Source organism: Drosophila ananassae, chromosome 2R (genome assembly GCF_017639315.1).
Source record: "Drosophila ananassae strain 14024-0371.13 chromosome 2R, ASM1763931v2, whole genome shotgun sequence".
Lineage (NCBI taxonomy): Eukaryota > Metazoa > Arthropoda > Insecta > Diptera > Drosophilidae > Drosophila > Drosophila ananassae.
The window spans coordinates 13,214,864-13,240,651 of NC_057928.1; the positions used below are offsets into that span (position 1 = coordinate 13,214,864).

Here is a 25,788-nt window from a genome sequence, read left to right on the forward strand (position 1 = left end):
TTAAAACAATTTGGGGATTTTTTTCGTTTTGGGAGACTACCGAAAGATCGACTACCGCCGCCGGACAAAGCCAAGTGACAACTGTCAGCCCAAAACAAACATTTAACGCTCGTCAAAGGTCTCGTCGGCCGACGATGAGCAGACATCAATTTTTCATTTAAGTTGAATTTAAATTTAAATTCAGCTTTGGCTGCCCGGGTTTGTTCAATTGCCGAATCCGAATCCGTTTTGCTGGGACAGGCGCAACGAATGCTCTTCGCCTTGCATTCCATTCGCGGTGACGTGGTTCTCGAACTTGCCGCCGACTTCCAAGGGGAGCGGTGGGGTTTTGTCTCTTTGGGTCTCTCATTATCTCCGGGCCAGTTGGCATGTCACGTACTCCCCCGAAAAAAAATAAGTTCTGGCCCGGACAAAAAATCAATATTACGTGCCAAACTCATCGATTCCGAGCACTATCCGTCTCAGCTTTTTCATTCGAGGGCGAGTGGGCGGGGCCCTGGCGACAATTAAAGTTCACTTAAGCCAGCATTTGTATGCGACGGGGCCCAAGGGGCAATAGTCGTCGGCCAGCAGGCTAGGGCAGAGCATGAGAAAGGTCGCAAAGGCCGAGCGGCGGCGACAAGTTCGTTGCCTAAGTCTTTTGATTTTCGTCAGGTGTTTTCGCATTACCGGAAGCACTCGAGTCCAGTGATGAGTAACTGCGGTAGTCGGATGTGACCAGTGAAGTGCTACTGTATGTGGATCGCGAACGGAGAGGTGGGGGGTATACATACATATCTGGCATGCAAGCGAATTCGGAATAATTAAAAACGATTTTTTTGAGAATTTATTACGGCTTGTAACAAATAAAAAACATTTGGATGTAATAAGCAATATTTTTGTTGAGGAGGGTGATTTATTTGGAATACAAAATACTTGAAATTATTATTTATTATACAATATACAATTCTAGGTGTAGGTATGACTTCCCTAAAGTGCTTTACTCTATGGAATTACACAACCTACTAATCGCATCCAAAACAGTGACTTACATTCAAAACTGATTAAATCCCCATTAGTCAATTAATATTCTAATTTTCCACTTATACTAAGATTAATGATTGGGTGTCACTTCATTAAATAAACAAAAACTAACAAATTGCATCAACAATTCCATTTATTAAAGATTTGGAATTGAAATATGGATTGAAAATCTCATTAAAAATAATTTAAATATTTCTTACCCATTATGGACTATTCCCATTACTAATGAAAAAAGAACATACCACAAACCACTAAGAAGCTGACTAATTTGTGACTCAGACAGAACCCACTCCGTGAGTTATTCAACCAGCATCCGTCAACTTCTGTTCTAATTTGCCACTTGAAAGGAGCTGATCTAAGATTATTGATAATTTGCCATTTCATTAATTGCCAGTAAAGAGAAAAAAGAACAGAATCGATCAATTTAACTGAAAAGATTACAATGCAAAATGGTCATAGAATTATATAAGCCAATTTGAGCGTGAGTGCTTTGGCCTAGGCTTTGGATTACGTGCCGAACATTCGAAATCACAAACTGGAAACCCCGATCATTCATAAAATTTGCTTTAACGATAGCGGAGCACAGGCGAAACCAAATCCAAATCCAAATATTTCGCGATCATTTGTTTCCATAATTAATTGAACTTTTATGCGAAATCTAACAGCCATCAGAAACAGAAACAGAAATCGAAACCAAAATCGAACCAAAAACAGTAGCGAGAAACATAGACAAATGGCAGTTTATTTAATTTTATTCTGAGCGCCATTGATAAGTGAAATAATATTATTGAGGCGTGATAATCCGGCCAGGGCTAGACACGAAGCTCTCCAAACTAAACTAAGTAAGACAAAACAATTTGAAACGCTTCCTGTAATAGTGACATTGAACCACCTGTCCCCCTCCTTCCATATAATTTAAAAATCTGGGTAATTGTGTCCGCTGCTGTCGTCGTAATTATGCTCGAAAATTATTGTTAACTTGAAATGGGTTTTTGGGGTTCTAGAAAACACAACAACGACGACCGCGCGAAGGTTTTTCGCGGCTCATTTCACATTCTGAACTGTCAGCGCCGTGTCATTGCCTTTATTTAGTGCTCTTTAGTGCTCCATGTCAGAAAAGCTACAGCCGAGGAAGCTAAAATAGTCAAGTACGGAGTGTGTCCTAATAATTTATCATTTTTTTAACGCCAGCAATGCGGAACCGGAGCTTACGGTTTTCGCCCGAAGGAAGAGCCCGTCCCCAGAGTCCAAGTCCCTGTTCACATTACCGATCGCTGACAGTCCCACAAATGATGGCTAATTCAATGTTCGCACAAATCAAACATCCATCAATCATCCCAGCACACGAACAATTTCGGGTATTTTGTCACAAAAACAAAGTAATTTGCTAATTAATGATTTCTTTCGTCGGCGAGCACATCGCCACTGAGTGGCAGAGTTCAGAAAATGTAAAACGCCCGGGAAGGGGGAGGAGGTCTTGACCCGGAAGTGACCTCCAGCAACGCCCAAAAACGAAAAACAGGTGAGCCTAGCTTGGGTTTTAACGCTGGAGCTTGAATTATGAATCTTCTGGAAAACGAAGAATGAGAACTGATACTTAATATTAATATATTGGATAGAGACCAAGGGATATAATAAGTTTTTACATATAGGTATACATATTTTACCTGAAAAGGTAACTCTCTAAGATTATTTGTATGCGTACATTATTATTAAAAAGTATTATGCGCCAAAAACATTTCATGCTCAAAGTTCAAGCCTTTTATAAAATAATAATACTTCATGGCTGGCGTATTTCTACGTATTTATTTGTTCTTGGATAGGTTTTGTTTTTTCCAATATCTTCGGTTTTGTTCATTAATAGCTGCAAAGTGATGCTGGCAGAAATCTAGCAGCTCTTTGTTGTTAATGATATTGTCAGTGGGGGCTGGCACCGACATATCTTTAGATGTACGAATATAGCATATAGCATGTCATGGCGGCATCAGCATCCAGCATCAGGTGTATTATTGATTCTTGTGCCGCTCTTTTGTTTAAATTGATTTTTTTTTCTAAGAGCATAATGAATTAAATAGCATTACAATGGATTTTGACAGCGGAACCCAAATCAAGGGGTCACTGGGGCGGACGAACTACACGGCTACATGAATAATGAGTTCAATAGAAGATTGGTTCCTCGGAATTTTTCGGGGATCTTTGGCTTTTCTCTTTATGGAATCTCTTTGCGGTCGTTTGTGTTTATTTTTTTTTTTGGTCGACACTGACGGATTAATTTAATTTTATTTTTAGTTTATTATTGTTTGTTTGAGTGCGCTCATTAGGCTTTATTTTTAGAACTGCGAGCTATAAGTACGCCGAAAATAAATCACGAAGATTTCCTATTTATAAAATGTAAAGACATAATGACAGCCAATTAGCCGGAGCTTTGCCAGCCCACTTCCGCTTTGGCAGAGACCATTACGCCGAAACGGATTCAGCAAAGCTAGAACTTCTGGCCGGAGAGGGTGTTTTGGGTCAAGTGCTCGGCCTCAAAGTGCACGATAAGTGCCAGTTTCTGAAAATTGTTTACTTCTAATTAATGGCACTCATTAAAAGTCATTGGCAGGCGTGAAGTGATTAATCGTGGTGTGCATTTCAGGTGACAAAATTGATGGTGACTTCTGGACGAGATTCGATCTTCCCAATCCGGTCGCATATATCATCGCCACGATCGATGGCGATTCTGAGGCGAATCGAAGACCTCCCATGCTGAACTCGGCTCTGAAAAAGTTACAACAGTTAGTTGGTCAATGGGTTATTATGATAATGAACTCAATTGCTGCCCAGAGCTTTGTTGTAATTTGCCTGGCCTTGGGACAGGGGCTAGAAGATTTCACAGCCAAAAAAAGAGAATATACAAAGACCCGATCATTTCGATGATCATTTTGATGATGATCATTATTATCCAAAGCTGTCGCAGAAGAAGCACAGCTGGCCGGAGGTCAACGCGGTTGAGAAAATCAAGTTTACAAAAGCCAGAGGCAATTACAGAGCGGACGCAGCCGTGGCATCCAAGTAGCGTCGTCAGCAGTTCCCCGACCAGTAGCCAGCAGTGATAAGAATCGCTTTGGCTAATTAAAAGCGACCACGAGGCGTATGAGTAATCAGCCAGCCAGCCAGTCGGCCAGACCAGACCAGAGTGTGCCCAATATGATTTATGCGTATTCACAACTGATTTGAACTTCAGCGGAGCAGCCGAGCACTTGGCGCAAGTTCAAGTACACAGAGCAACAATTTTTTTGGCCGAAGGCAAAGACCACAAGAAGCCAATTGTCCAAAAGCACTTGTCGTTCCCCTTAAAATTATACACTTGAACGAATCGGCTATACCCAGTCATTTTTCTCTTATCTAATACAAGTTTTATTATGCTGTTTTTTTGAGGATAAATCTTATCATCTGCCAGTATAAGTTCTAAAGTAATATCTCTAAACTCCAATCCCTTATCCTACTGCCAGTATACCCCATCAAGTAAGGGCAACATTTGGCTACTGTAAAGTGCTCACCGATTTATTGATTACGTTTTGGCCTGGCCAAAAAATCAATCAGCAAAGCAAACAGTAACAAAAGGCATTAGAGCTGACCTTCCTTGGAATCGAAATTTTATGTGCGCGAACTTGAGACATTGGACGTAATTACTGTCAAAGCGGAATCCGCATCGGAATTGAAATTGAAATTTGCGACAAAGTGCCTCGAAAAAGTTTAACGACTCGCGCCAATTTGCGGCCACAATTAGGCTTAACGAGTGGAGCAATGGGTCTGTACATGGATTTACTTTGCAGAGATAAGCAAGTCGGTAAATGGCACGTTTTTGGCTTAATTGTGGTAAAGCTAGCCCGAGGGTATATCGATTGGGACAAGATTTGTTTAATTAGAATAAGCACGTTGTGTCGGTGTAAGTGGTAATGGACCCTAAGGATGAGGTCTATAAAAACCTTGGCTCTTAAATAATTAAAATAAATACGCACAAAGTTAATCGTTGTTGTAATTGATATAAAAAGCCTTTAACTATAAGGATTTTATTGTTAGAGGAATTTAAATATTTTAAATGTATATTTAACGGCAATTAATCGATAACAAGAACAATCGAATATTAAGCAACTTTCTGGCAACGCTAAGTTTATTGCTTCTTGAAATACTCTGAAAATGCATAAAATATTTTAATTTAAGCCATTTTTGTGCCCCATTTTAGACATATTGAAACGATAAAGTCCTTATAAAGAATGTCCTCTTTCTTAGTGGGACCGTTTATGGTTTTATCCCATAAGCCTACTTGGCTCCACTTTTGGATACTTACCAACACTAATCTGAGAGCCCTACACCTACACTTCATACATTTGTTTTTGTTCAGAAAATTACCTGTAAATTAATTCTCGAGATCAATTTCGGTCTGGTGCCGAGGCGGAATTCATAAGCTAATATACCTCAAGAATGCCCGCGGTCGAAGAGGCACAAATAACGAGATATCTTTCAAAGGTGGGACCTCCCAGATGACTCATGGCCAATCTTTGGGATTTTGCTTTTTTTTCCTTATTTGCACGCAACGCAATTAATTAAACAATGGTATTTTGATTTCAGTACAAGTATGTGGGGGCCACCAAGAAAGATGTGGTCGATGTGGTCACGTCATATAGAAGTTTAACCTATGATCTTCAACGGTTCGGTGAGTACCAACTGACAGCTGCCTCCCAAAAAACCCATAAATTAGCATAATCTCATGATTGTGAAATCTCTGGATTTCAGTTTTCAACGATGGCACCGCCAAGGATTTGTTCACTCTACAGGGAACCATACCCGTTGTCTACAAAAGTAAGAATATATAACAGCGCCTCATTACACTTAAGATTGCTTTTTTATTTACGTTTTCCGGTTTTTCCAGATAACACCTATCACATTCCCATATGTATATGGCTTATGGACACCCACCCGCAAAATGCGCCCATGTGTTTTGTGAAACCCACTCCCACCATGCAGATAAAAGTGTCGATGTATGTGGACCACAACGGGAAAGTGTACTTGCCATACTTACACGATTGGCAGCCTCACTCATCTGACCTGCTGTCACTCATCCAGGTGATGATGGTCACCTTTGGAGATCATCCGCCGGTGTACTCCAAGCCGAAGGAACAAATTGCTGCGCCATACCCCACTAACTGTAAGTTTCTATTATCATTCCACTGAATTGCTCGTTTGTCCATATGTTTGTAAAACACTTGAGACTTTACAATGTCTGGTACTTCGTGTGTCATATAACTTAGTTGGAAAAAGCTCGTTCTATATACTATAAAAAAAACTTCTGTTGCAGCTTTCATGCCTCAGCCTGGAGGGGCTGGACCTAGCGGCTCCTATTTGCCGTATCCCACTGCCGGTGGTGCTGGTGGCGGCAACTTTCCGCCATACCCCACTGGCTCCAATTTCGGACCATATCCTCCGGCCGGCAGTGGTCCTGCTGGTCATGGCGCTGGTTATCCGCCCTACATGAATTTCCCACAACCATCCGGTGGCTATCCACCAGCTGCGGGCTATGTATGATTCGTATCTTATTGGAGTATAGAATTTTGTTCATATATTTGTTTTTTTTTTGTAGAATCCCTCGTCCAATGCCAGCTCGACAGGTACTATTACGGAGGAGCACATAAAAGCATCACTAATCAGTGCCGTGGAGGACAAGCTGCGTCGTCGCATTCAGGAAAAAGTAAATCAGTATCAAGCAGAGATTGAAACGTTGAATCGGACTAAGCAAGAATTGGTCGAGGGCAGTGCCAAGATCGATTCTATTATATCGCGCTTAGAACGCGAGCAAGTCGATTTGCAGAAAAACATTGCCGTGCTGAAGGACAAGGAAGAGGAGCTGGAGAAGAGCCTTGAAACGTTGGAGAGCGCCGAGGCGATCGATCCAGATGAGGCGGTGACTACCACAGCGCCGCTATACCGACAGTAAGTTCAACATCATATTAATCTTAACGACATAATGCTAAGACCAGATTATTCCAGATTACTCAACGCCTATGCCGACGAAGCTGCCACCGAGGATGCCATATACTATTTGGGCGAGGGACTACGCGGTGGCGTCATCGACCTCGAGACTTTCCTAAAACATGTTCGTACGCTGTCTCGGAAGCAGTTTATTCTGCGTGCCACCATGCAGAAGTGCAGACAAAAGGCCGGGTTGGCCGGATAGAGATCACCGTAACCAGACTAGTTCAGCGATGTTCAGGTTCAGATTCGAAATGTTTCGATTTAAAAGTTGCAGTGATTTTTCATTCGACGGGGGTATTGCACGAGTATAGACGATTGATATGTGTTAACATAATATATATTCGACATTGTTTTAAGCGCAAATTGAATCTTAAAAATTGAAATTACAATATATTGAAATAAAAGAAGGCCTCATTCTTACGTTCACGCCCACAGACAGATCTTCAATTTATTTCTACTCGGAATGATTCGCTTATCCTTATACATCATACGTAAATACCGACGGTTAAAAGTAGGAACACAATGCCGAATCCCAGGAATATCGAAGCGCACAGGCTAATCAGAAGCTCCTTGATAAGCGTGGATTCCTTTGAGTTTTTCCGAGACACCACAAAGATGAAGAACCAGGCGGTGAAAAAGGTTCCAATAATCAGAAGAACGGTGGCTAGGTGGGGGAAAACGGCTGGGTTCACAGGCGATACGTAGCGCTTCATCACTTCCATGCTGCTTATAGGATTGATATTAAATACGGATAGTTTCTTTCATTATTTACTATTGACTTACATTGTATTTTAGCTTTAATTTACACTTGTTATTTTTTGTCGCAAATCGTACGTGGCCCGGCAGCGAGAGTTGCTCAAAGCGTTATCGATATCGATGGGCAAGCCCACTATCGATAGGTCTTAGAACATGGCCTGGCAGAATCCCATCTCTATGGTATCAGCTCTTGAAATTTGCCCATCGCTAGATCAACGTGCTCTCTTTTCTTTGTTTTTATCAATGTTCAATAATATCGAATTGACAGCAAATAAAAAGGAATACAACAACACACCTGATGGAAGATGTGAGTTGATGCATCCAGTCTCCCCGACCCACCTCTATTTTGTGGTCTTTGCAGCTTGATGAGCTCGACAGCGAGCGCCTGAACGAGCTAGAGTCTATTTTGTATGCTTCGGTCCACTACAGCGATGGATTGGATGTTGTGGAGCCCCCAGCCAGCGACCAGGATGGAAGGAGCATGCCACCGCCCCTGCAGCAGCAGAAGGATTCGCCCTTTCAGCAACCCTTGCGAGTAGTCAGTGGAACCCGTGTAATCAACAACGCTAAACCGAAACCCCGATACTGGGCGGGAGAAACAGTGGCCGGGGGGCAGGTCGAGGAGGCAGCAGCCCCAAACAAAACAAACTCAGGTGAGGGGCGCTCTTTCTAGATTCTAAAGTGATTATTGTGATTTCTTTAACAGTAGCTATAAGGCGGGAACAAAAACCTATGCGTACGGACATGTTCTATGTTGCCTGCAGGTTTAAAAATATTTTGAATAAGATTTGGCGCTTGCTCCCATGTATAGTTTCAACAAGTCAAGAATTTTTCAAAACATACAGTATACAGAGGATATGGCATCCTGTTTTCTCAAAAACTCCAAAAGAATCAATGAAGAACCCAACGAAATGGAACTCATGAGCTTCAGAATGCGATCATATCCAAAGTGACACACTTTAGTGTATGTTTCTTTAACTTCACCTCTCCCTGCATCATTGGGCTATCACCTTGGCTTTGGGACTTGGGTTAAAACCCAACCGTTCAAAATATTTCGTTGGCGTGACTTCAAAATTTCCGACAACTTCTAACCGACGATGACCTGTTTCGTCAGCCGAATGCTGGGTGTGGGTAGGTGTGCCCGTCAAGCGCTCAACCGGTGGCTCGGTCATCTGGATCACTGCTTGCTGGCGCTGGTCACGTTGGACCTGCTCTGTGTTGTCTGCCTGATGCACTATCAGCTAGCGCGGCACGGTCGGGATCTTTTTTATTGGCGCGACGAGCTGGACCGGCGACTAGTCGATTATCTACTGTCCGGGATTGTCCTCATAGGCTCTGTCAGTGTCCTGGGTTCCTGCGTAGACGCCATTCTTTTCTCAGCTTTGATCCGTCGTCAGATGAGTCGCTACAACCTGCCGCGCCAGCACTTCGAGGAACGCTACCGGAGGTTCGTGTTCTTGCGTTTGGTGAAGCAACTGGAACAGGCCCTCAAAGTGCAGGCGCAGCAGGAGAAGAATGATACCGTGGGTGAGGGCCTCAAGCTTCAGCCCTTTGAACACCTGTCCATGGCCCAGCAGCTGATCCGGGAGGCGATAGACGAGTTTCGCACCTCAGTCCGTGTCCTGTTGTGGCCCAATCGGTCGGACCTGCAGGCGGAGCCCTTTGTCCTCTTCCACATCAGCGAGGCCCAGCTAGTGGAACTGTCCAGTCTGGGCTACCGGCTGGGCGATGTGGAGGGGCACGATGTCGTCAATACGCGTCTGAGTAACTTGCTAAATCCACCCTGGTATTAAAGTGTCCCAAGTCTATAAATTCGATGTATTTTGGGGGTGTTTAGTGTTTAGTAAAAGGGTGGTCGCTACAATTACTAATAAATCACTTTGAAATGAAGATGTGTTCTACATATAATTGATAATCTTGCAGATACTGAGGTTAATGCCACCTCATCCCAGCAGGGGATTGAAAAGCCGAAACGTCCACCGATTACTCCAAACAAGGGTGCTCCCAATCCCAATCCAAATAAGACGGGAAACCAACAGCCAAAACAAAAGTCCAAAAAGCAGCAGCAGAATCATCAACAGAAACAGCAACAGAAACAGCAAAACAATCAAAAGTCCAAGCAACAACAGAACCAGAAGAAGAAACAGCAGCAGAACCAACCGAAGGAGAAAGTTCCGGCCAACGCATCGCCAGCAGTACAAAAGCCAAAAACACAGGCATCCTCCACCACCACCACCATCAGCACACCCGTGAAGACCAACCACGAGGCCTATGAGGAGGAGCGCTTCGATCAGCGACTCCTCGTGGCCATCCCACCAAACTGCCCGCCCAAAAAGCAAAACAAACAGCAGCAGGAGCCACAAAAGAAGCAGCAGGAGCCGCCGCAGAATAAAAAGCAGCAGCAGCAGTCGAATAAACAACAACAGAACAAGCAGCAACAAAACAAACAGCAGACAGAGTCAGGACCTCAAGGCAAGGCCAATCGGAAGTTGGAGCTTCTGAAGAAGCTGGCGGCCAAGAAACAGAAGTCCAAGCAGGCTCAGTTTAATAAAAAACAGCGGAGTCAGAACCCGAAGCCAGTGGAGTTTGTGGATCTGGCGGAAAGCAGCCATGAAGGCTCCGATGATGACGACGTCGTCCATGTACCACTCTCCCCACCTCCTATAATCGACTTAGACCCCAGCGACGAGGAGCTGCCAAGTGGCTCTCCTCTGGTATATCACGAAGAGGACGCCATGGACGCCACACACTTGAATGTGGTGTCTTCTGGGGAAACGCAATCTGTCCAGCCAGACGCAAGATCTGGAGAAGGTGTTCCCCCCTCATTAATTTCTCCTTCCAATTCGGTGCTGTCCAGTGACGATTTTATTGTCCAGAAGGACATTACTCGGTTGCAGGCAGATAAGGAGAAGTCCAGCGACAAGGATCTTTTGGTTTTGACAGAAAATGCCATCAGGGAGTCCCTGGATCGGCAGGAAAATGAGCCAGAACAGGGTCCCAGTCAGGTGGATGCTCCACAGACCGCCGATCCCGATCCAGCTGCTGATCCAGACACTTGCTCGGAGTACGAATTTGTGCCGCCATCGCGCCTGGAGGAGATTAAGAAGAATTATCGGGTAGATGAGCAACAGTTTCGCGCCTTGGATGTGTACGAAAGCGAGTCGGATCTTACGGAGAGTGGAGTGTATTCCAAAGCGAAATCGAAAACCGTTCCAACCATTATACGCAACGTTGACTCTCCATCCGGCAACTCCTCCGTGGAGGAGGTAGTGGAGGCCGTGGTCCAGAAAACAAAGCGCCTGCGCAAGCGATCCATGTCGACCAACAATCACAGTCAGTCTGAGGGCAATAACGACGAGGATGATTCCGACAGCGACGACGGTGTCCACTCCACTGGGGTTCCGGGGATAGCTCGGGGCATGGCCGTAGAGCGATGCAAGCGCAAGATTCCGTCAAGCAGTCAGAAGAGTGGAGCACGCATCCAAAAGCCAAAGCCATTGGTGAACAAAGAAGCCAGCTCCGCCGAATCGGCTTCTGAGGACGAGGTGCCCAGTGCCCGGGAGATAGCTGAGAGGTTGCTCAAGCAGGAGGAGGGCCAGACCAACAGGCCGGCTAACCCACAACCCTCAACGGACGAGGTATTGGATTCCATTTCCATTGGCTCCGATGCTGATGAGGAAGGGGAAGCGGAGTTCAATGACGCCATGACAGACCGAATAACTGCTGTCTTCGAGCGCATCGATGCCCAGAGCAGGAAATCCCAGGACTTAGATGACGAAGAGGCCAGTGGCTACATCTCCTCCAACGAAGATGACTCGAGGGATGTTCCTGCCGACACAACGGTTTCCCTGGCAGAGGATGTTGAAATGGAGGCTGCCCTGGAGTTGCAAGGTGCGGATCCAGAGCCGGGCAATGAGGACGTGTCGATGGAAGAATCTGACATTCAGATAGACCATAATCTTCCGGCTCTTACTGACGACAGCCCTCCCAGTGGCGGCGACTTGATTGGATGGAACGATGAAATGTGTCGCTTCTACAACGACAGTTGGCGTGGCGAACATTTCTCGGTGACGAACAGCCAAAGGGCCATGTCTGGTGGGTATCTTCTAGTCGCAAGTCATCTCTGAAAATAAATATATATTTTTGGATTATTTTTGCAGCCAATCGCAATGAGTGGAGACTCAGGAATGCCGACCGGTTCCCAGTGTCGCGTCCTCGTTCGCATGCCAAGTGCACCAACTGCCTGGAGATGGGCCATGTCCGCTCCAAGTGCCCCCGTCCCAGGAAGCCGCCAGTTTGTTTCATGTGCGGCGAAATGGGTCATGCCGAGCCGCGTTGTCCCAACGCCTTGTGCTTTGGGGTAGGTCGTAACCAGAACTCCAACTTATTCCGGAAGTACTATTGTTTCCTGTTTATCTTTTCAGTGCGGCTCGAAGCAGGAGATGTATGTGCAGCAGTGCAACAAGTGCACCTTCCACAGCCGCCTTGTTTGCCAGCTGTGCCGGTTGCGAGGCCACGGCATGGACCACTGCCCAGATAAGTGGCGTCGCTATCACTCAACGGTAAGTCCATTTCAGCCTTAGCTTTCCAGGAATAAAGCACCATTATTCTCTCCTCAGACACAATCGAATGTGGAACTCAACAGCAACGTGCACTACAAGAGCAAGCAGTGCAGCTATTGCGCCGGACGCGGTCATCTCTTCGAGAACTGTCGCCAGAGGATCGGCGAGTATCGCAATACCAACTTGATGAGCCAGATTGTCACGCACCAGAAGGTCTATCCGGATCGTAATGATCCGACTGGTGACTTGGGCAATCTGAATGACTTCTTTGACATCGAGACTCCCTTCCACTTTCAATGGAGCAAGCAGAGTATTCCCAAGGCCAGCTACTACGCTAAGTTCCTGGTTCATGCGAATTTGGCGCGCATGCAGTCCGTGAAGAGGAAGCCAACTACGGTTTTGGAGGAGCTTCCAGCCAAGGTCTTCACCCGCGAGTATGTGCCGAATCCTTTGGCCAAGGCAGCCAGCGGTAATGCCAACAAGAGCGCTGCCCCGCCAAAGGAACAGACACCTGAGACGCCGGCCGTTGAGGAGCAAACGGTTGAGGCGCAACCGCCTGAAGAAACGAGTGATCCCATCCAGCGTGAGGAGATTAGCACAAACTTCGAGACCCAACAGAATGACACAACCAAAGCCAAGACAGTGGTTCCTCCCCACGATATCGATTCGGATTCGAACTATAGCTTTTCAGAGCATTTCGAAGTGCCCAGCTCGACCACGACCGAGAATAGGAAGACCTCAGTGCCACAGCGCAGCCAACTACCTCCTGATCATCCCATGGCCTCGTTGCCGGATGTTATACCTCTAAGCAGCGTTGATGATGACTTCGAAGAGCCGTCCACCAGCTACCAGGGCATATCCATGTGTGTGAATGCGAATCCCAGCAACAGTGGCAGAAAGAGCGAGGCGGCAGAACCGAAATCTGGTGAGGAGCCCCTACCGGATGTACCCTGTGAAGGTAAAATCCTGATGGCTCGAGATCAATCGGAGTATCTGTTCAGTCCGGAAGGCAGAGAGTTCCTTTCTACAACTGCTAAACAGTGCCAGGTTAGCGTGCGGATGGACTTGAAGGACTACGGCTATGTCCTGGTGATATATGGGCTGAAGGAAAAGCAGGAGGAACTGCAGTTAAAGCTCCTGCGCCGCAATCAGGAAGTGAAACGCAAAACCATCGAGTTCCAGAGCCAGAAACCACCGAAACGAATCGATGTCTTGATTCGGTTTATGCGGGATGGCATCAACAGCCTGACCAGCAACTTGGGCAACGCCTCCAACCACTACCTGCGCATCAAGGAGCTGGAGGACATGAACACCAAGAACGGCTTCAAAATGGCCGAGAAGAAGCGGCGTCAGCTTAACATGATCCTTGTGGGCCAGGCCGGCCTGCTGAACGGCACCACCCATCTCGACCAACTGCTGGTGTTGTTGCGGAAGTTGATGGACTTGTCACCGGATGACAATGCCACTCCGGAGCTGCGAAACGAAATCGACGAGCACTGGCGCATGATCTTCACCTCGTATCCCCATCCGAACTACGACTCCTTGCTGCAGAGCTACGGGAAGTTGGATCAAAAGAACCGTGTTCCTTCGCTGCACATCGATCCGGTGCTGCTGGGACTGCAACCGAACAAGAAGTCGGTTCAGAGTGCTCCTTCATCGCCCGGAAAGCGACCGTCATCCCCCATCCCGCCTGCGCCTGCCTGGACGCATATGGCGCCGCCGCCTCCACCGAAAATCCCCAAAAAGAAGCAGCGACAGGTGGTGCAACAACAGCAACAGGAGCAGCAACAACGATTGCAGCAACAGCAACAGCAGCAGCAACAACGATTGCAACAGCAGCAACAACAGCAGCAACGCATGCAACAGCAGCAGCAGCAACAGCAACAACAACAAAACAACCAACAGATGCAATTCCGGCGACCACAAAACAAACAAATGCCGTTCAACAATCCCCAACAGAGATCCCGAGCCGACTTGCATCTCCATCAGAACCTGAATCCCGAGTGCGATCGCCTTTTCAAAGAGATGGATCAGCATGGCAACGTCGACAAGGATGCGGACAAGCCGTCCATGTTCTGGTCGCGCGAGTCGCTCAAGTACCTAGACGATCTGTTCAAGAGAACCTCCAGCCCGGACACCACAGAGAGGCTCAATCGTGTGCTCCAGCGATCGGAGCGTGGTCAGTTGTCGTTTAACGACTACCGTGCAGTGATCCGACTGCACACGATTCTATCCAAATGAGGAGATGGATCTAGGCCAGATGGGTCTTGATCTTGGCTAGAGGACTTAGGTTCGCACAGGGACATTCGCCAGCACTTTGTTTAACAAATACCAACATAACAGATATTGGGTATCTGAAAGATATTACCCAGTAACCGAATAAATACATATTCTATTGACTATTTTCGAAAAATTTTCGACTTTTAAAAGGGGGGTTCTGATTACTTTGTCTGCCATAATATTCTATTTATTGATTAACAAAAAATATGCACCTACAAATCATAAGAAATTCATTCGCTTTTCGTTTCATATTTTATAGTTTCCCGCGGCTTTTGTATTACGAAGTCAATAGAGTCCAAGCATCGATGTCCATTGGTCTAGGCGGCTGTGGTCTGTTGTTGCTCCTGCGTGGTGGTGGACTGGGCGGAGGACGATTCTCCTCCGGACTTCTCGTGTACTCCCAGCCAGGGGCAACGCTTCTGGAGCTCCATGCGGTATCTTGGATGACTTATCGCATAGACGAAGGGGTCTATGCAGGCCACCAGCTTGCAGGTGCAGGCCGGGATCATGGTAGCACCTGGAGTGAGCAGGCTCTTATCCCCAAATGCCCCAATTAGAGACATTACGCCGTAGGGCGTCCAGGATACGAAGAACAGGAAGCAGATGGTAATGGCTGTCTTGGCCACGCGGATCTCCGCCGCCTTCTTGCTCTTGTCTACGTTGGAGCGCAGCGACTCCACATTCATTTTCTTGGCCTGCTCCCTCAATGCTTTCTCGTGGCCAAAGACGTGGCCCACAATCTGCGAGTAGTAGTACAGGATCATCAACGTGGGGCACACGAAGCTGAAGAAGAATATAGTGCCCACAAACAGCCGAGTATCAAAGTTGTCCGACAAATAGTCAAAAGAACAGGAGGTAAGGTAGCCCTCTGAAACAAAAGAAAAAAGTTAGTATTATTATATTATAAAAGTTAGTATTAAATCAAAGCGACAATAAATTTTTGAATTTTAGGCTTTTAAATTCAAAATGCGCGCCTTAAGATGCAGTGTGGCCTTTGCAATCGCGAACCGATAACGATAAAAGAAGTCAATCTATGCATTATATGTACAACGATTTATTACAAAAGAAAATTTTTCGCGGCGGAGGCACTTTAGCCTCGCATTTCGTGAATAAAGCGATTCTTTCCACTTTTTCCTGTATTTATTTTAACTCATTTGAATGACTGAGTTTACTTATTGAAAAAAAAGTGCTTCCCAACACTGAGCGATAAGACAGATCTATCGACATACAATCGATTGTCGTTGCATCTCTAACACTGACCGACGCGGACATAGAAGAAGAAACTTAGTAAATTAATTAATTAATTAAGTCTCTAACAACTGTAGACATCACACCTAATATGTAATGCCGAAAAAGACTGATTCCACAACGCGCGAGTGCAAGTGCAATAACGCAACAAGGCAGCACAGCGGCCGGAAAACGTAGTATACGCAATATATGTAAAAAAAAAAAAAAGAACACACGCGACGGAAAAGTGTTCGCTGTGTGTAAATGCAAATGGTATATTTTCGTGCAGGCAGCAACAAAAGCAAAAATAAACGCACAGCTACGGAAAAGCGAAAAACAGCGCAGCAACAACATCAGCCAGAGCTGAAAATGTACATATTTTCAATGGATGTGTGCGCGTAGAAGAAAATGAGATAAAAAAAAAAAAAAACGCCAAATGAAATTAGCTCACGCCTGAATTTCGAGTTTGGTGCAAGGTGAACCAAAAGGCGAAAAGCAATCAAAACAGTTTTCCATTTTCCCAGTGTGCGTGCAGTTGAAAAACCACCTGCATTGATTTATAGTAAAGAAAAAAACAACAACAAAAAAACAGCAACAAAAACCGTATCCAACGGAACTTGCAGAGGATATATACCCACACACACATATATATATATGTTGGCCTGCATGCGTGTGTGTGTGAGTGTGGTCATAAAGGCTGACTGATAAAAAAAAAAGGAAAATAAAATAAACGGCATTTCTTGGAGGCAGCCTGCCATGTAAGTTTACATCGCATTATGTACATAGTTACATATTTACATACAAATTTATACATATTATATTTTGATTTGTTGTTGTTTTTGTTTATACTAACTATAACTATAACTATCGCTCTGGTCTGCAACTTACGTTTTCTATTTTATTTTGCAACTCATTGGTGGAAAAAAAAGTTAATTATATTCATGGCTATGACTTTTGTGGCGGCAATTACCATTTTACCCACAGTCTGCATATGAATGTTTTTCTTTTTTTTTTAACTTTATTTTATTTTTTTTAATACGTACGGTACGCAGCGTAAACGAACTGTTAATTATGTGTGCTAGTCCATGTGTGTGTGTGTGTGTGTTGGACACCCCTCCATCCCCCACTCCTCCTCCCAGCCACTGCAGAGGTTACGTTACGTTACGCGCATTTCATTGCGTGCCCTAACGTTTATGCGGGTTGAGTTTTTGTGAAAATCATGCTTTTATGACGACTTGCATGTGTTGCCAATTTTCTCCTCCCCCCTCGCCCCCCTCTGCCTGGTAACTTTCATTTTGCAAGATAATATATACTGGCTTGTTTCGCAACCACTGGCTTCAACCTGATTTTCATTCAATTGCGAGAAAAGAGTAGATAAGTGAGGAATTTAAATTCGGATAGTGAACCGATGCGTCACTTTTAAAATAATATATTTCTCTAGAGTCTCTCTATAGTCTATACAATAAACAAAAAATAATTACTAACCTGATAAGTCCCAACCATTACTCAGTTTTCAAGATAATATTTTCAACTTTTTTCTGAGAATCTAAAAAGTCATGAAAATTGGCGCATAAACGGTCTGGGGCCTGGTGACTGCCTGCTACTAGGCAGTGCCTACCCTCATATAGCCCACATATCCATGTGTGCCCATTGTGTCCGACGTGGACACCGCTGGCAACCACACCCATTACAACAGCACCAACATCCATCCCACTCCCACTCCCCCTGCCACTCCCCCTCCGCTTACACCCACCCAACGGGTCGTCGTCCCTAATGGCCGTCCATCAACGAGGGATTCGTCAGCTCTTGCTGATAAGAGCCAACATATTTGCTTCGTTCCGCTCCACACGTGCCACCAAGAGGGTTTCGGCCCGGAGACGTGACGATGGCCTCCTACGGACGGCTCTGGGCTGTGAGTCCAACTCTAGTTCGATACCGTTCCGCTTTAAATAATTGCTTTAAATGCAATTCCCAAAAAGCCATACAGTGCGTGTTTTCTTGTCTTTTTTTTGTGGGTAATGACAACAATTGGGAATCCGCGGCAAGGTGAAGGTCAGGGCATGATTAATTGCGGTGGCTTTTATACGGAGGAGCATGTTCATCCGTCACTGGAGAGCTTGTAGTTGGAGGTGCCTCGATTTATTCGTCATCGGACTAGAGTCTGACAGACCTACAACGTATAACAGCAAGTTCCGACTCCAATTAGAGCGACAAACGCACAAATATTTTAGAATCTAGAATATCCAGAGAGCCTTTCCCTAAGAATACTATCCAAATACCAGACTCTAAACCTCCACACTCTCTCTATAATTGCAGCTAGACGCGCACAACTGCTGGAGAACCGACCCTGAATCTGGCGAGGATTGCAGGAAAACAGGACCAGGACCAGGACCAGAGGAATTGTAGACACATTCGTGCCGCAGCTAGAGCCCTCCCGATGTCCAATAAAATCAATCCGAAACGCCGCGAACCGACAGCAGCAGCCGTAGCAGCAGGAGCCGGAGCCGGAGTCGGAGTTGGAGCCACTGGTGTGGCCACCAATACGAGCAGTTCGACAGGAACATCGAGCGCTGGTAACACATCATCGGCAAACACATCCTCGTCATCCAGCTCATCGCTGTCGTCCGCCGGCGGCGGTGATGCCGGCATGTCCGCCGATCTGACATCACTGTTCGAGTGCCCCGTGTGCTTCGACTATGTACTGCCCCCCATTCTACAATGCTCTAGCGGGCACCTGGTGTGCGTCTCCTGCCGCTCAAAGCTCACCTGCTGTCCCACCTGCCGTGGCCCGCTGGCGAATATCCGGAATTTGGCAATGGAAAAGGTAGCCTCCAATGTTAAATTTCCGTGCAAGCACTCCGGCTATGGATGCACTGCGTCACTGGTATATACGGAGAAAACGGAGCACGAGGAGACGTGCGAATGCCGGCCATATCTCTGTCCCTGCCCAGGTGCCAGCTGCAAGTGGCAGGGACCGCTCGACCTAGTCATGCAGCACCTAATGATGTCCCACAAGAGCATCACAACGCTGCAGGGCGAGGATATTGTGTTCCTGGCCACTGACATCAACCTGCCCGGCGCCGTTGACTGGGTGATGATGCAGTCCTGTTTCGGCCATCATTTTATGCTCGTTTTGGAGAAGCAGGAGAAGTACGACGGCCACCAGCAGTTCTTTGCCATTGTCCAGCTGATTGGATCGCGCAAGGAGGCGGAGAACTTTGTGTATCGTCTGGAACTAAACGGAAACAGGCGGCGGCTAACCTGGGAGGCCATGCCGCGTTCCATACACGAGGGCGTGGCCTCTGCGATCCATAACTCGGACTGTCTGGTGTTCGACACGTCGATTGCGCAACTTTTCGCCGATAATGGCAACCTGGGCATCAACGTGACCATCTCCCTGGTCTAAAGCGCACTGTCAATTCGCCGAGTTCTTACTTTTTTTTGTTTACTTTTCCGATACATATATATATATGCATATAGTTTATAGCCTATAGCCTATAGCCCCCCTGTTCCCTGTTCCCTGTTCCTCCCTGTTCTTGAGGCGTTTAACTCTTGAGGAATGAATGTGAGAAGACAGAAATAGTTGTGCAGAGTTGTTTTATAAAAATGATTCTCCATTCTAATAGCCACGTACATGCATATGTGTATATATCTATGGAAATATCAGGCCCGATACCGATTTTCACATCTGAGGGGAAGTGAAATCTTTTGGTTTTTATGTCTTTGTGAAGATGTTAGTTCTGTGTTCTATGTGAGAACTACTGTATGATCCCAAAGGTTGTAATAATTATTTGTCTTTTAATTAATTGAATTATTGGCACACTTTCCGCGATAATCTTCAGTTGGGAAAATCGACATCGGGCCTGTATGTTTGTATGTCTAAACGGTTCGATTGGTACTTTAGATCTAGGACTTGAGTTTTTCATCCCTATACTATATTTTGTGTTTAGTTTTTTTTGTTTCTGTTTGGCTCGTGGGGTTCTGCTTTAGTTCAATTTAGTTTGTAAGCCGATTGCGGCGGGCCACACACATACACACACCTGGAGCAGAGCTGCCTGCCACCACCCACTACCCACTATCCACTATCCACTACACTACACTACATAGAAGGAGGACACACTCGAACTCGAACACTGAAAATCCTAGTTTAGTTAATGTAAATTATTTTATACAATACTTGTAAATGGTAATAAGTAAACGAGCAGTTTAACGAAATTAACAAAAAACACACAACAAATAACAAATAACAATAGCAACAAATGCGAAACCACAAAGAAACATCATATTTGATAGCTATATAATCTGTAATAACTCGAGAGTTGTTTGATTGAGAGTTGCAGCAGCCAAACCATCACAGAAATAATAAGAAATCATTTTTTTGTTCGCCAATTATAAAAGAAAAAGACACTCCCTCCTAAGCCCCAATCCCCATCTTCAATCGTACGAAAAGCAATGTTAATGTTTAAATTTCCACCTAGTTTAGACGATATCCCCCAGCCCCCCCAGACTTATATATGTTTTGGTTTCTTTCGACTTCTATCTGCCCGTTTCCGGCTCCCAATCGAAAATGGATGAAAAATGATTTTAAAGCATCTGCACCGTAATTAGCTTTTAATGCGCCGATTTACCGCGCCACTACCATACGAGATCACTCACACACACAAACTACTGAAGTGAAATAAACGTGATTAGTAAAAGTAAAAAATAAATGTTAATTTTTTTATTAATTTTTGGGGAAGAAAGGGGAAAGAGTAGTGCTTAAATGGATCATGTTTTCAAACAGATAATGAGGTAATATCTGCTTGGGATTTATTTTAATAATTTCTTAACACATATTATATCTTTTAAAAATCATATAAGCCATCCTACATTTTAGTGTCATTGCCTGAAATTACCTAAAAGTTCTAATATTATTTTAAACAAAACACACTAACACTTCCACTCAGAATATTAAGAGAATCTTAATAAAAATACTTAATACTAATCTTAGAACTTAAAACAAGTCCAATATGCCACATCAACTAAACAATTAAATTAAATGTATTCAAGTTTTGGTTTAAATACTTTTCTCTCTTTTAATATATAATATATGTTTTGAAATTGTAGGCCTCAAATAGATCTAAAATATATCCTTTAGTAGGCTTCTTTCTGCCAATCACTTTTTGAGAGCCAGATATCTAGACAACTTCTCAGTTCCGATCTATCCCTCTTCTGCTTTTAAACCCAGAACGAAATTCTCAGTGTTCAAAATATTTAAACAAAAAAAAAAAAAAAACAAAAAAAATATATATATATATTCAAAATTCTTATAGTTCCGACCCCTAAATCAGACTATAATACATCTTGGGAACCGCGAAATTCTTTATCTTTAGACCACCAGACCACGACAAAAGGAGAATGCTCTCACGCGGTCAATCAGCCCCGGAACTGGCCAGCCTGAACAGTGGAGATCCAACGGCATCACCGATCCGGAAGCCAGATGATGTATGCTGCCCCATGCCAGGGTCACCGGATCCGGCAGCCGCCGGTGAACAGCTGCCGCCACCATCGCAGGACCACGGGCAGGAAGGAGCCAATCCCAGTCAGGCCATAAGGCCCCGTGACGGGGCCATCAGTGAGTTCCTTGTCTCGCTGCTCGAGTGCCCGGTGTGCTTTGGGTACATGATGCCGCCGATCATGCAGTGCGCCCGCGGGCACCTCATCTGCTCCTCTTGCAGGCACAAGCTCTCCGTATGCCCCGTCTGCCGGGTCTCAATGAGCAATATCCGGAATCTGGCCATGGAGAAGGTGGCGTCCAAGCTGATCTTTCCGTGCAAACATTCACACTGCGGTTGCCGCATCCGGCTCTCGTATGCTGACAAAAAGAATCACGAGGAGGACTGCGAATTCCGCCCGTACTTCTGTCCCTATCCGGACGACAAGTGCGTTTGGCAGGGTCCACTGAAGGATGTTTACCAGCATCTGGTTAGTACTCACGAGAACGTGATCACCATGGAGGGCAACGATATCATCTTCCTGGCCACAAATGTGAATCTCGAGGGTGCGCTCGATTGGACAATGGTGCAATCTTGTCATGGCCGCCACTTCCTACTCTCGCTGGAGAAGATTCACTTGGGCGAGGGCTGTCAGCAGTACTTTGCCGCCTGCCGGATGATCGGCACAATGCGGGATGCCGCCGAATTCGTCTACAACATCTCGCTGGAGGCCAACAATCGCACCCTGCGCTGGCAGTCCAAGCCCCGCTCTATTCGCGAGAGCTTCGTGTCGTTCACCAACGCCGACTTCTTGGTCCTCAACAAGTCAACCGTGGAACTGTTCTCCGAGGAGGGTAACCTGGCGCTGAACGTGGTCATCCGCAAGGCTCAGGAAGCTGGCGAGAGCTAGTTGAGGAGCCTTGGAGCCATCCCGCTGACCCTTGGATGCAGACCAACTATGGCTATGCCCAACTTCACGCCGACCTGGTAAACTGCCCTTCAGCTATGTGTGCCCATATAATCCCATAAAAATATATTGTACGTAACTCGTGGGGTCTGTCAATTTGGAAATATAAATCCTTAGTAGTAAAGTGTTTGTTATATCATAATATGGAAGATATCTATGATAGTTCTTCTCTCAAGATAGATAGACTCTCAAAAACCTATGATCCTTTCGAAAAAAATCAACTCTTTCTTTTTAAAAACTGTTCTATATTATAGAAATATATGTCACTACAATACACCCCACAGTACAAGTCTATACAAAACTACATATATTTTATCATAATGTGTTTTTTGGTGCCCTTTTTTAAAAGATATCTAAATCGAAATCCTCGGAGATTCGTGTTTTTAACCCACGTGCCATCCGTCGCTCTTGTCCTGGCAGGAACCAAGTTTTTCCTTTTCGCGGAAATGCTCTACGTGGTACCCCAGATCATCAGCACTGGAAGTGTGATTTACTTCCTACTCTGGTTGTTGAGCCTTTTTATTGCCTACAACATCATTGCCAATTTGTTGGCTGCCCATTTCACGGACACCTCGGTGGGGAGTCTCCCCAAGGAGCGACAGAATCCCAAACCCCATGAGGAGCATATGTGGCACTTCTGTTACAAATGCAAGAAGATGGTGCCGGTAATAGGAATACTATATATTGGAGAAACTTTGTATATTCCTCTTCTCCCACAGCCTAGGAGCTGGCACTGCAAGCTTTGTAATGTCTGTATCCTGAAACGAGATCACCACTGCATCCTAACAGCATCCTGCATCGGACACAACAATCATAGGTACTTTTTCTGGTTCACCTTCTACCTGGCCTTTGGCAGTTTCTTGGTGATGGTCACCAACTTCACCGCCATTGTGGTGAACAAAAGGTCCTTTCTTAACTATTATGCAAGGGCTTTCGTCCACCCCGAGTTCCTGCTTCCAAAGAAGACTCCTGTTAAGAGCCTAGAAAACATAGAACACTTGGACAACTTCCTGGATTTGCTTTACTTCTTGAGCGTACTGGTTGCGGCGGCCACGGGCGGTGGTTTCGTGTGCCAACTCATGACCACATATATAAAGGGTGACTTTATGCCCAAGTATAAGCGCCAATACCATCTGGGAACTCGGAAAACCTTCCAGCTTGTTTTGGGAAAGCGCGGGTTCTGGACTTTTTTGGCGCCCAACCTGAAGAGTACTTTGCAACATGATGGAACTATTTGGAAAACAAATCTCGATTCTAAAGTTATGGAGTCTGAAGTTTAGAATCCTAAAAATTCCATAAATATTCTGGTTTAATAAATGTTTAAAAGAAAGATTGGATGAAAAGTTGGTCTTAAAGATTGGATGTTTTTTATAAAAGATATGGCCAACCCCCTGTGATATATATGACAGGTATTCCCGAAGATATGATAAAGGTATAGATTAGATAGATAGCCTCCCCCACTCACCTGGCACAAATCTATCCCAGAACTGAGTCAGCGGCAGGACAACCCACGGAGTGCAGTAGAGCCAGATGATAATGTTCATTATAACGGCCTTGGTGAATGTCATATTCCGGTTCATGGGCTTGGTGATCACATTGTACCGATCGTATCCAATGGCGGCGTTGGTCATGCCCGCTCCAATCCCAGAGTAGGAGCCAATGGAGGCGAATATCTGGCACCAGGTATTGCCCAAGGCGAAGCCCCTGTGGAAACTGTTGTAGATGAAGATCGGAGCCTTCAGGCACATGATCAGATCGAAGACGGCCAGGTTGAGGACGAACATGTTGGAGGGTGTCCTTAGGGACTTGGAGGTGCTGAAGATCCAGATGACCATGCCATTGCCGCAAGTGGAGGCGCAGAACAGGAAGATGTAGAAGACGCCCAGCATGTAGTGCATGGAGGCCGGTGGCTCCAATTGGGTCAGCCAGTGCTCCGGAATGTACTGGATTTGATCGGGTGGCACGTTCCAGCCGAGTAACTGCAGTTCGCCGTTGCCGGAGGACATTCGCGCCTCCGGCCGTAAAGGCGGTTCGCTAGCGTTGCACAGCGGCTCCATTTCGGCTAACCCGACACGGATATACCCGACTCGAATCGGATACCCCAGACCACAGGGCTGAACTGTTGCCCCTCAATCCATTTCTTTATTTATACGCCGTTCCAGGTGTTGGACAAATTCAATTAGGCTTTGTGGTTGCGTGCCGGCAAAGTCGATTTTCTGCCCGGCGTGCAATAAAATAATATCAGCGAATTTTCACTCAATCACAGTCAAAAGGGTCACAGGTCGGTGGTCAGATGATAATGACGTTAAGACGCCAAATGTCAGGGGCACAGTTTACATACTTATACATTTTAAATAGAGTCTTTTTTGGAAACACTTCATTGAATTCTTTGTTAGAATACTGAACACATTTAAGTAGAAAACTATTTATATTTTGTAATATCTAGAAAATGTGTTTTGTGGTGGACTCTTGTAAATTTTATGCGGATCGGTCTCCCAGACTCTTCGTGGCCATAGCCCATCCGTTTGCAATCGCCATAGTCATTGGGTGCACCATGTTTCTGGTTTTAACGGAAATGCTATTTGTGGTGCCCACCATGTTCGGAGCTGAGAGCCTGGCCTACAAGATCTACTGGATGCTGGCCGTGTACATAAGCTACAATATCTTTGCGAACCTTTTGGCCGTCTATTGCACAGATACTTCCGTGGATGGTCTGACGCAGGAGCAGAGATCTCCGAAGCCAGAAGAGGCGAGATTGTGGCATCGCTGTGACTTGTGCAAGATGCTGGTCCCGGTAATACCTTCCAAATAAGTTCTTTATTATATAAACTATGTTTTCCATAATAGCCCAGATCCTGGCACTGCAAACTGTGCCGATGCTGCATTCTTAGGCGAGACCATCACTGCATCTTCACCGCCACCTGTGTCGGATTGAAGAACCAAAGGTACTTCTTCTGGTTCAACTTCTACATGACATTGGGCACTGCCATAGCATTGGCAACTAATTATTTCTACCTTTTCACGGAGAACAACTCTTTAGCCTTCCTGCAAGTTAGGTTTACGTTGAATATATTCATGGCCATTGATTATGGACTGGATTGGGATAACTGGAGCATCTGGATGGACTTGATAGTCCTGATTAATGTTTTCGCTTTTGTGGCGCCAGTTATAATGTTGGGTTACCAAGTCGCGTTGATTCTCGCAAATGCTACTTTTCACAAAAGTTCCGAAAGTGTTTACAATCTGGGCGTTTTGGAAAACATAAGGATAATATTGGGAAAACGATGGTATTGGACTTTTTTGTCTCCTGTCGTCCAAAGTCCTTTGCCATTAGACGGAACCCGTTGGAAAACTAAGACCTTACCCACCAAACTCTTATAAATAAAATTCTGCTAATGCTTGTATACTTCACAATATTAGTTATATTGTTTATTTTAGATTTTATTTAATTTAAGAACATTTAAAAAGTGATTTTAAATCGCCA

General features: G+C 45.3%; 9 protein-coding genes across 10 annotated transcripts; 7 read left to right on the plus strand and 2 right to left on the minus strand.

The window, feature by feature from the left end:
- The first annotated feature begins 5,326 nt into the window (after positions 1-5,326).
- On the plus strand, positions 5,327-7,472 carry LOC6506570 (tumor susceptibility gene 101 protein). The gene is made up of 7 exons (XM_001957587.4): positions 5,327-5,535; positions 5,638-5,722; positions 5,803-5,868; positions 5,939-6,214; positions 6,365-6,585; positions 6,647-6,996; positions 7,054-7,472. Exons 1-7 carry the CDS (start codon positions 5,491-5,493, stop codon positions 7,238-7,240), a joined length of 1,230 nt encoding a protein of 409 aa, XP_001957623.1. The 5' UTR covers positions 5,327-5,490; the 3' UTR covers positions 7,241-7,472.
- LOC6493370 (transmembrane protein 258) lies at positions 7,453-7,962 on the minus strand. Its single transcript, XM_001957586.4, has 2 exons — positions 7,822-7,962; positions 7,453-7,761 (listed from the first exon to the last, which is right to left on the minus strand). The coding sequence occupies exon 2, from the start codon at positions 7,758-7,760 to the stop codon at positions 7,524-7,526; it is 237 nt and encodes a 78-aa protein (XP_001957622.1). The 5' UTR covers position 7,761; positions 7,822-7,962; the 3' UTR covers positions 7,453-7,523.
- Positions 7,963-7,978: 16 nt separating this feature from the next.
- LOC6506571 lies at positions 7,979-14,769 on the plus strand. Its single transcript, XM_001957585.4, has 6 exons — positions 7,979-8,101; positions 8,156-8,447; positions 9,718-11,889; positions 11,955-12,154; positions 12,219-12,356; positions 12,414-14,769. Exons 1-6 carry the CDS (start codon positions 8,093-8,095, stop codon positions 14,595-14,597), a joined length of 4,995 nt encoding a protein of 1,664 aa, XP_001957621.2. The 5' UTR covers positions 7,979-8,092; the 3' UTR covers positions 14,598-14,769.
- On the plus strand, positions 8,315-9,611 carry LOC6502785. The gene is made up of 2 exons (XM_001957584.4): positions 8,315-8,447; positions 8,501-9,611. Exon 2 carries the CDS (start codon positions 8,892-8,894, stop codon positions 9,585-9,587), a length of 696 nt encoding a protein of 231 aa, XP_001957620.1. The 5' UTR covers positions 8,315-8,447; positions 8,501-8,891; the 3' UTR covers positions 9,588-9,611.
- Positions 14,770-14,797: 28 nt separating the features above from the next.
- On the minus strand, positions 14,798-24,411 carry LOC6493369 (opsin Rh4). Its single transcript, XM_001957580.3, has 2 exons — positions 23,770-24,411; positions 14,798-15,504 (listed from the first exon to the last, which is right to left on the minus strand). Exons 1-2 carry the CDS (start codon positions 24,359-24,361, stop codon positions 14,954-14,956), a joined length of 1,143 nt encoding a protein of 380 aa, XP_001957616.1. The 5' UTR covers positions 24,362-24,411; the 3' UTR covers positions 14,798-14,953.
- Positions 15,850-20,572, plus strand: LOC6506572 (E3 ubiquitin-protein ligase sina). The gene is made up of 2 exons (XM_001957583.4): positions 15,850-16,621; positions 18,180-20,572. The coding sequence occupies exon 2, from the start codon at positions 18,301-18,303 to the stop codon at positions 19,267-19,269; it is 969 nt and encodes a 322-aa protein (XP_001957619.1). The 5' UTR covers positions 15,850-16,621; positions 18,180-18,300; the 3' UTR covers positions 19,270-20,572.
- On the plus strand, positions 21,030-22,428 carry LOC6506573 (probable E3 ubiquitin-protein ligase sinah). Its single transcript, XM_044714563.1, has 2 exons — positions 21,030-21,520; positions 21,581-22,428. Exons 1-2 carry the CDS (start codon positions 21,261-21,263, stop codon positions 22,245-22,247), a joined length of 927 nt encoding a protein of 308 aa, XP_044570498.1. The 5' UTR covers positions 21,030-21,260; the 3' UTR covers positions 22,248-22,428.
- On the plus strand, positions 22,563-23,636 carry LOC6506575 (probable protein S-acyltransferase 12). Its single transcript, XM_001957581.4, has 2 exons — positions 22,563-22,969; positions 23,024-23,636. Exons 1-2 carry the CDS (start codon positions 22,565-22,567, stop codon positions 23,582-23,584), a joined length of 966 nt encoding a protein of 321 aa, XP_001957617.2. The 5' UTR covers positions 22,563-22,564; the 3' UTR covers positions 23,585-23,636.
- A 257-nt stretch (positions 24,412-24,668) lies between the features above and the next one.
- Positions 24,669-25,713, plus strand: LOC6506576 (probable palmitoyltransferase ZDHHC24). Of its 2 annotated transcripts, none has more exons than XM_014909329.3 (2): positions 24,669-25,098; positions 25,157-25,713. In XM_014909329.3, exons 1-2 carry the CDS (start codon positions 24,754-24,756, stop codon positions 25,193-25,195), a joined length of 384 nt encoding a protein of 127 aa, XP_014764815.1. In that variant the 5' UTR covers positions 24,669-24,753; the 3' UTR covers positions 25,196-25,713. The 2 variants fall into 2 exon arrangements, with proteins under 2 accessions (XP_014764815.1, XP_001957615.2); XM_001957579.4 differs by having other exon boundaries at positions 24,671-25,098; positions 25,152-25,713.
- The last annotated feature ends 75 nt before the right edge of the window (positions 25,714-25,788 follow it).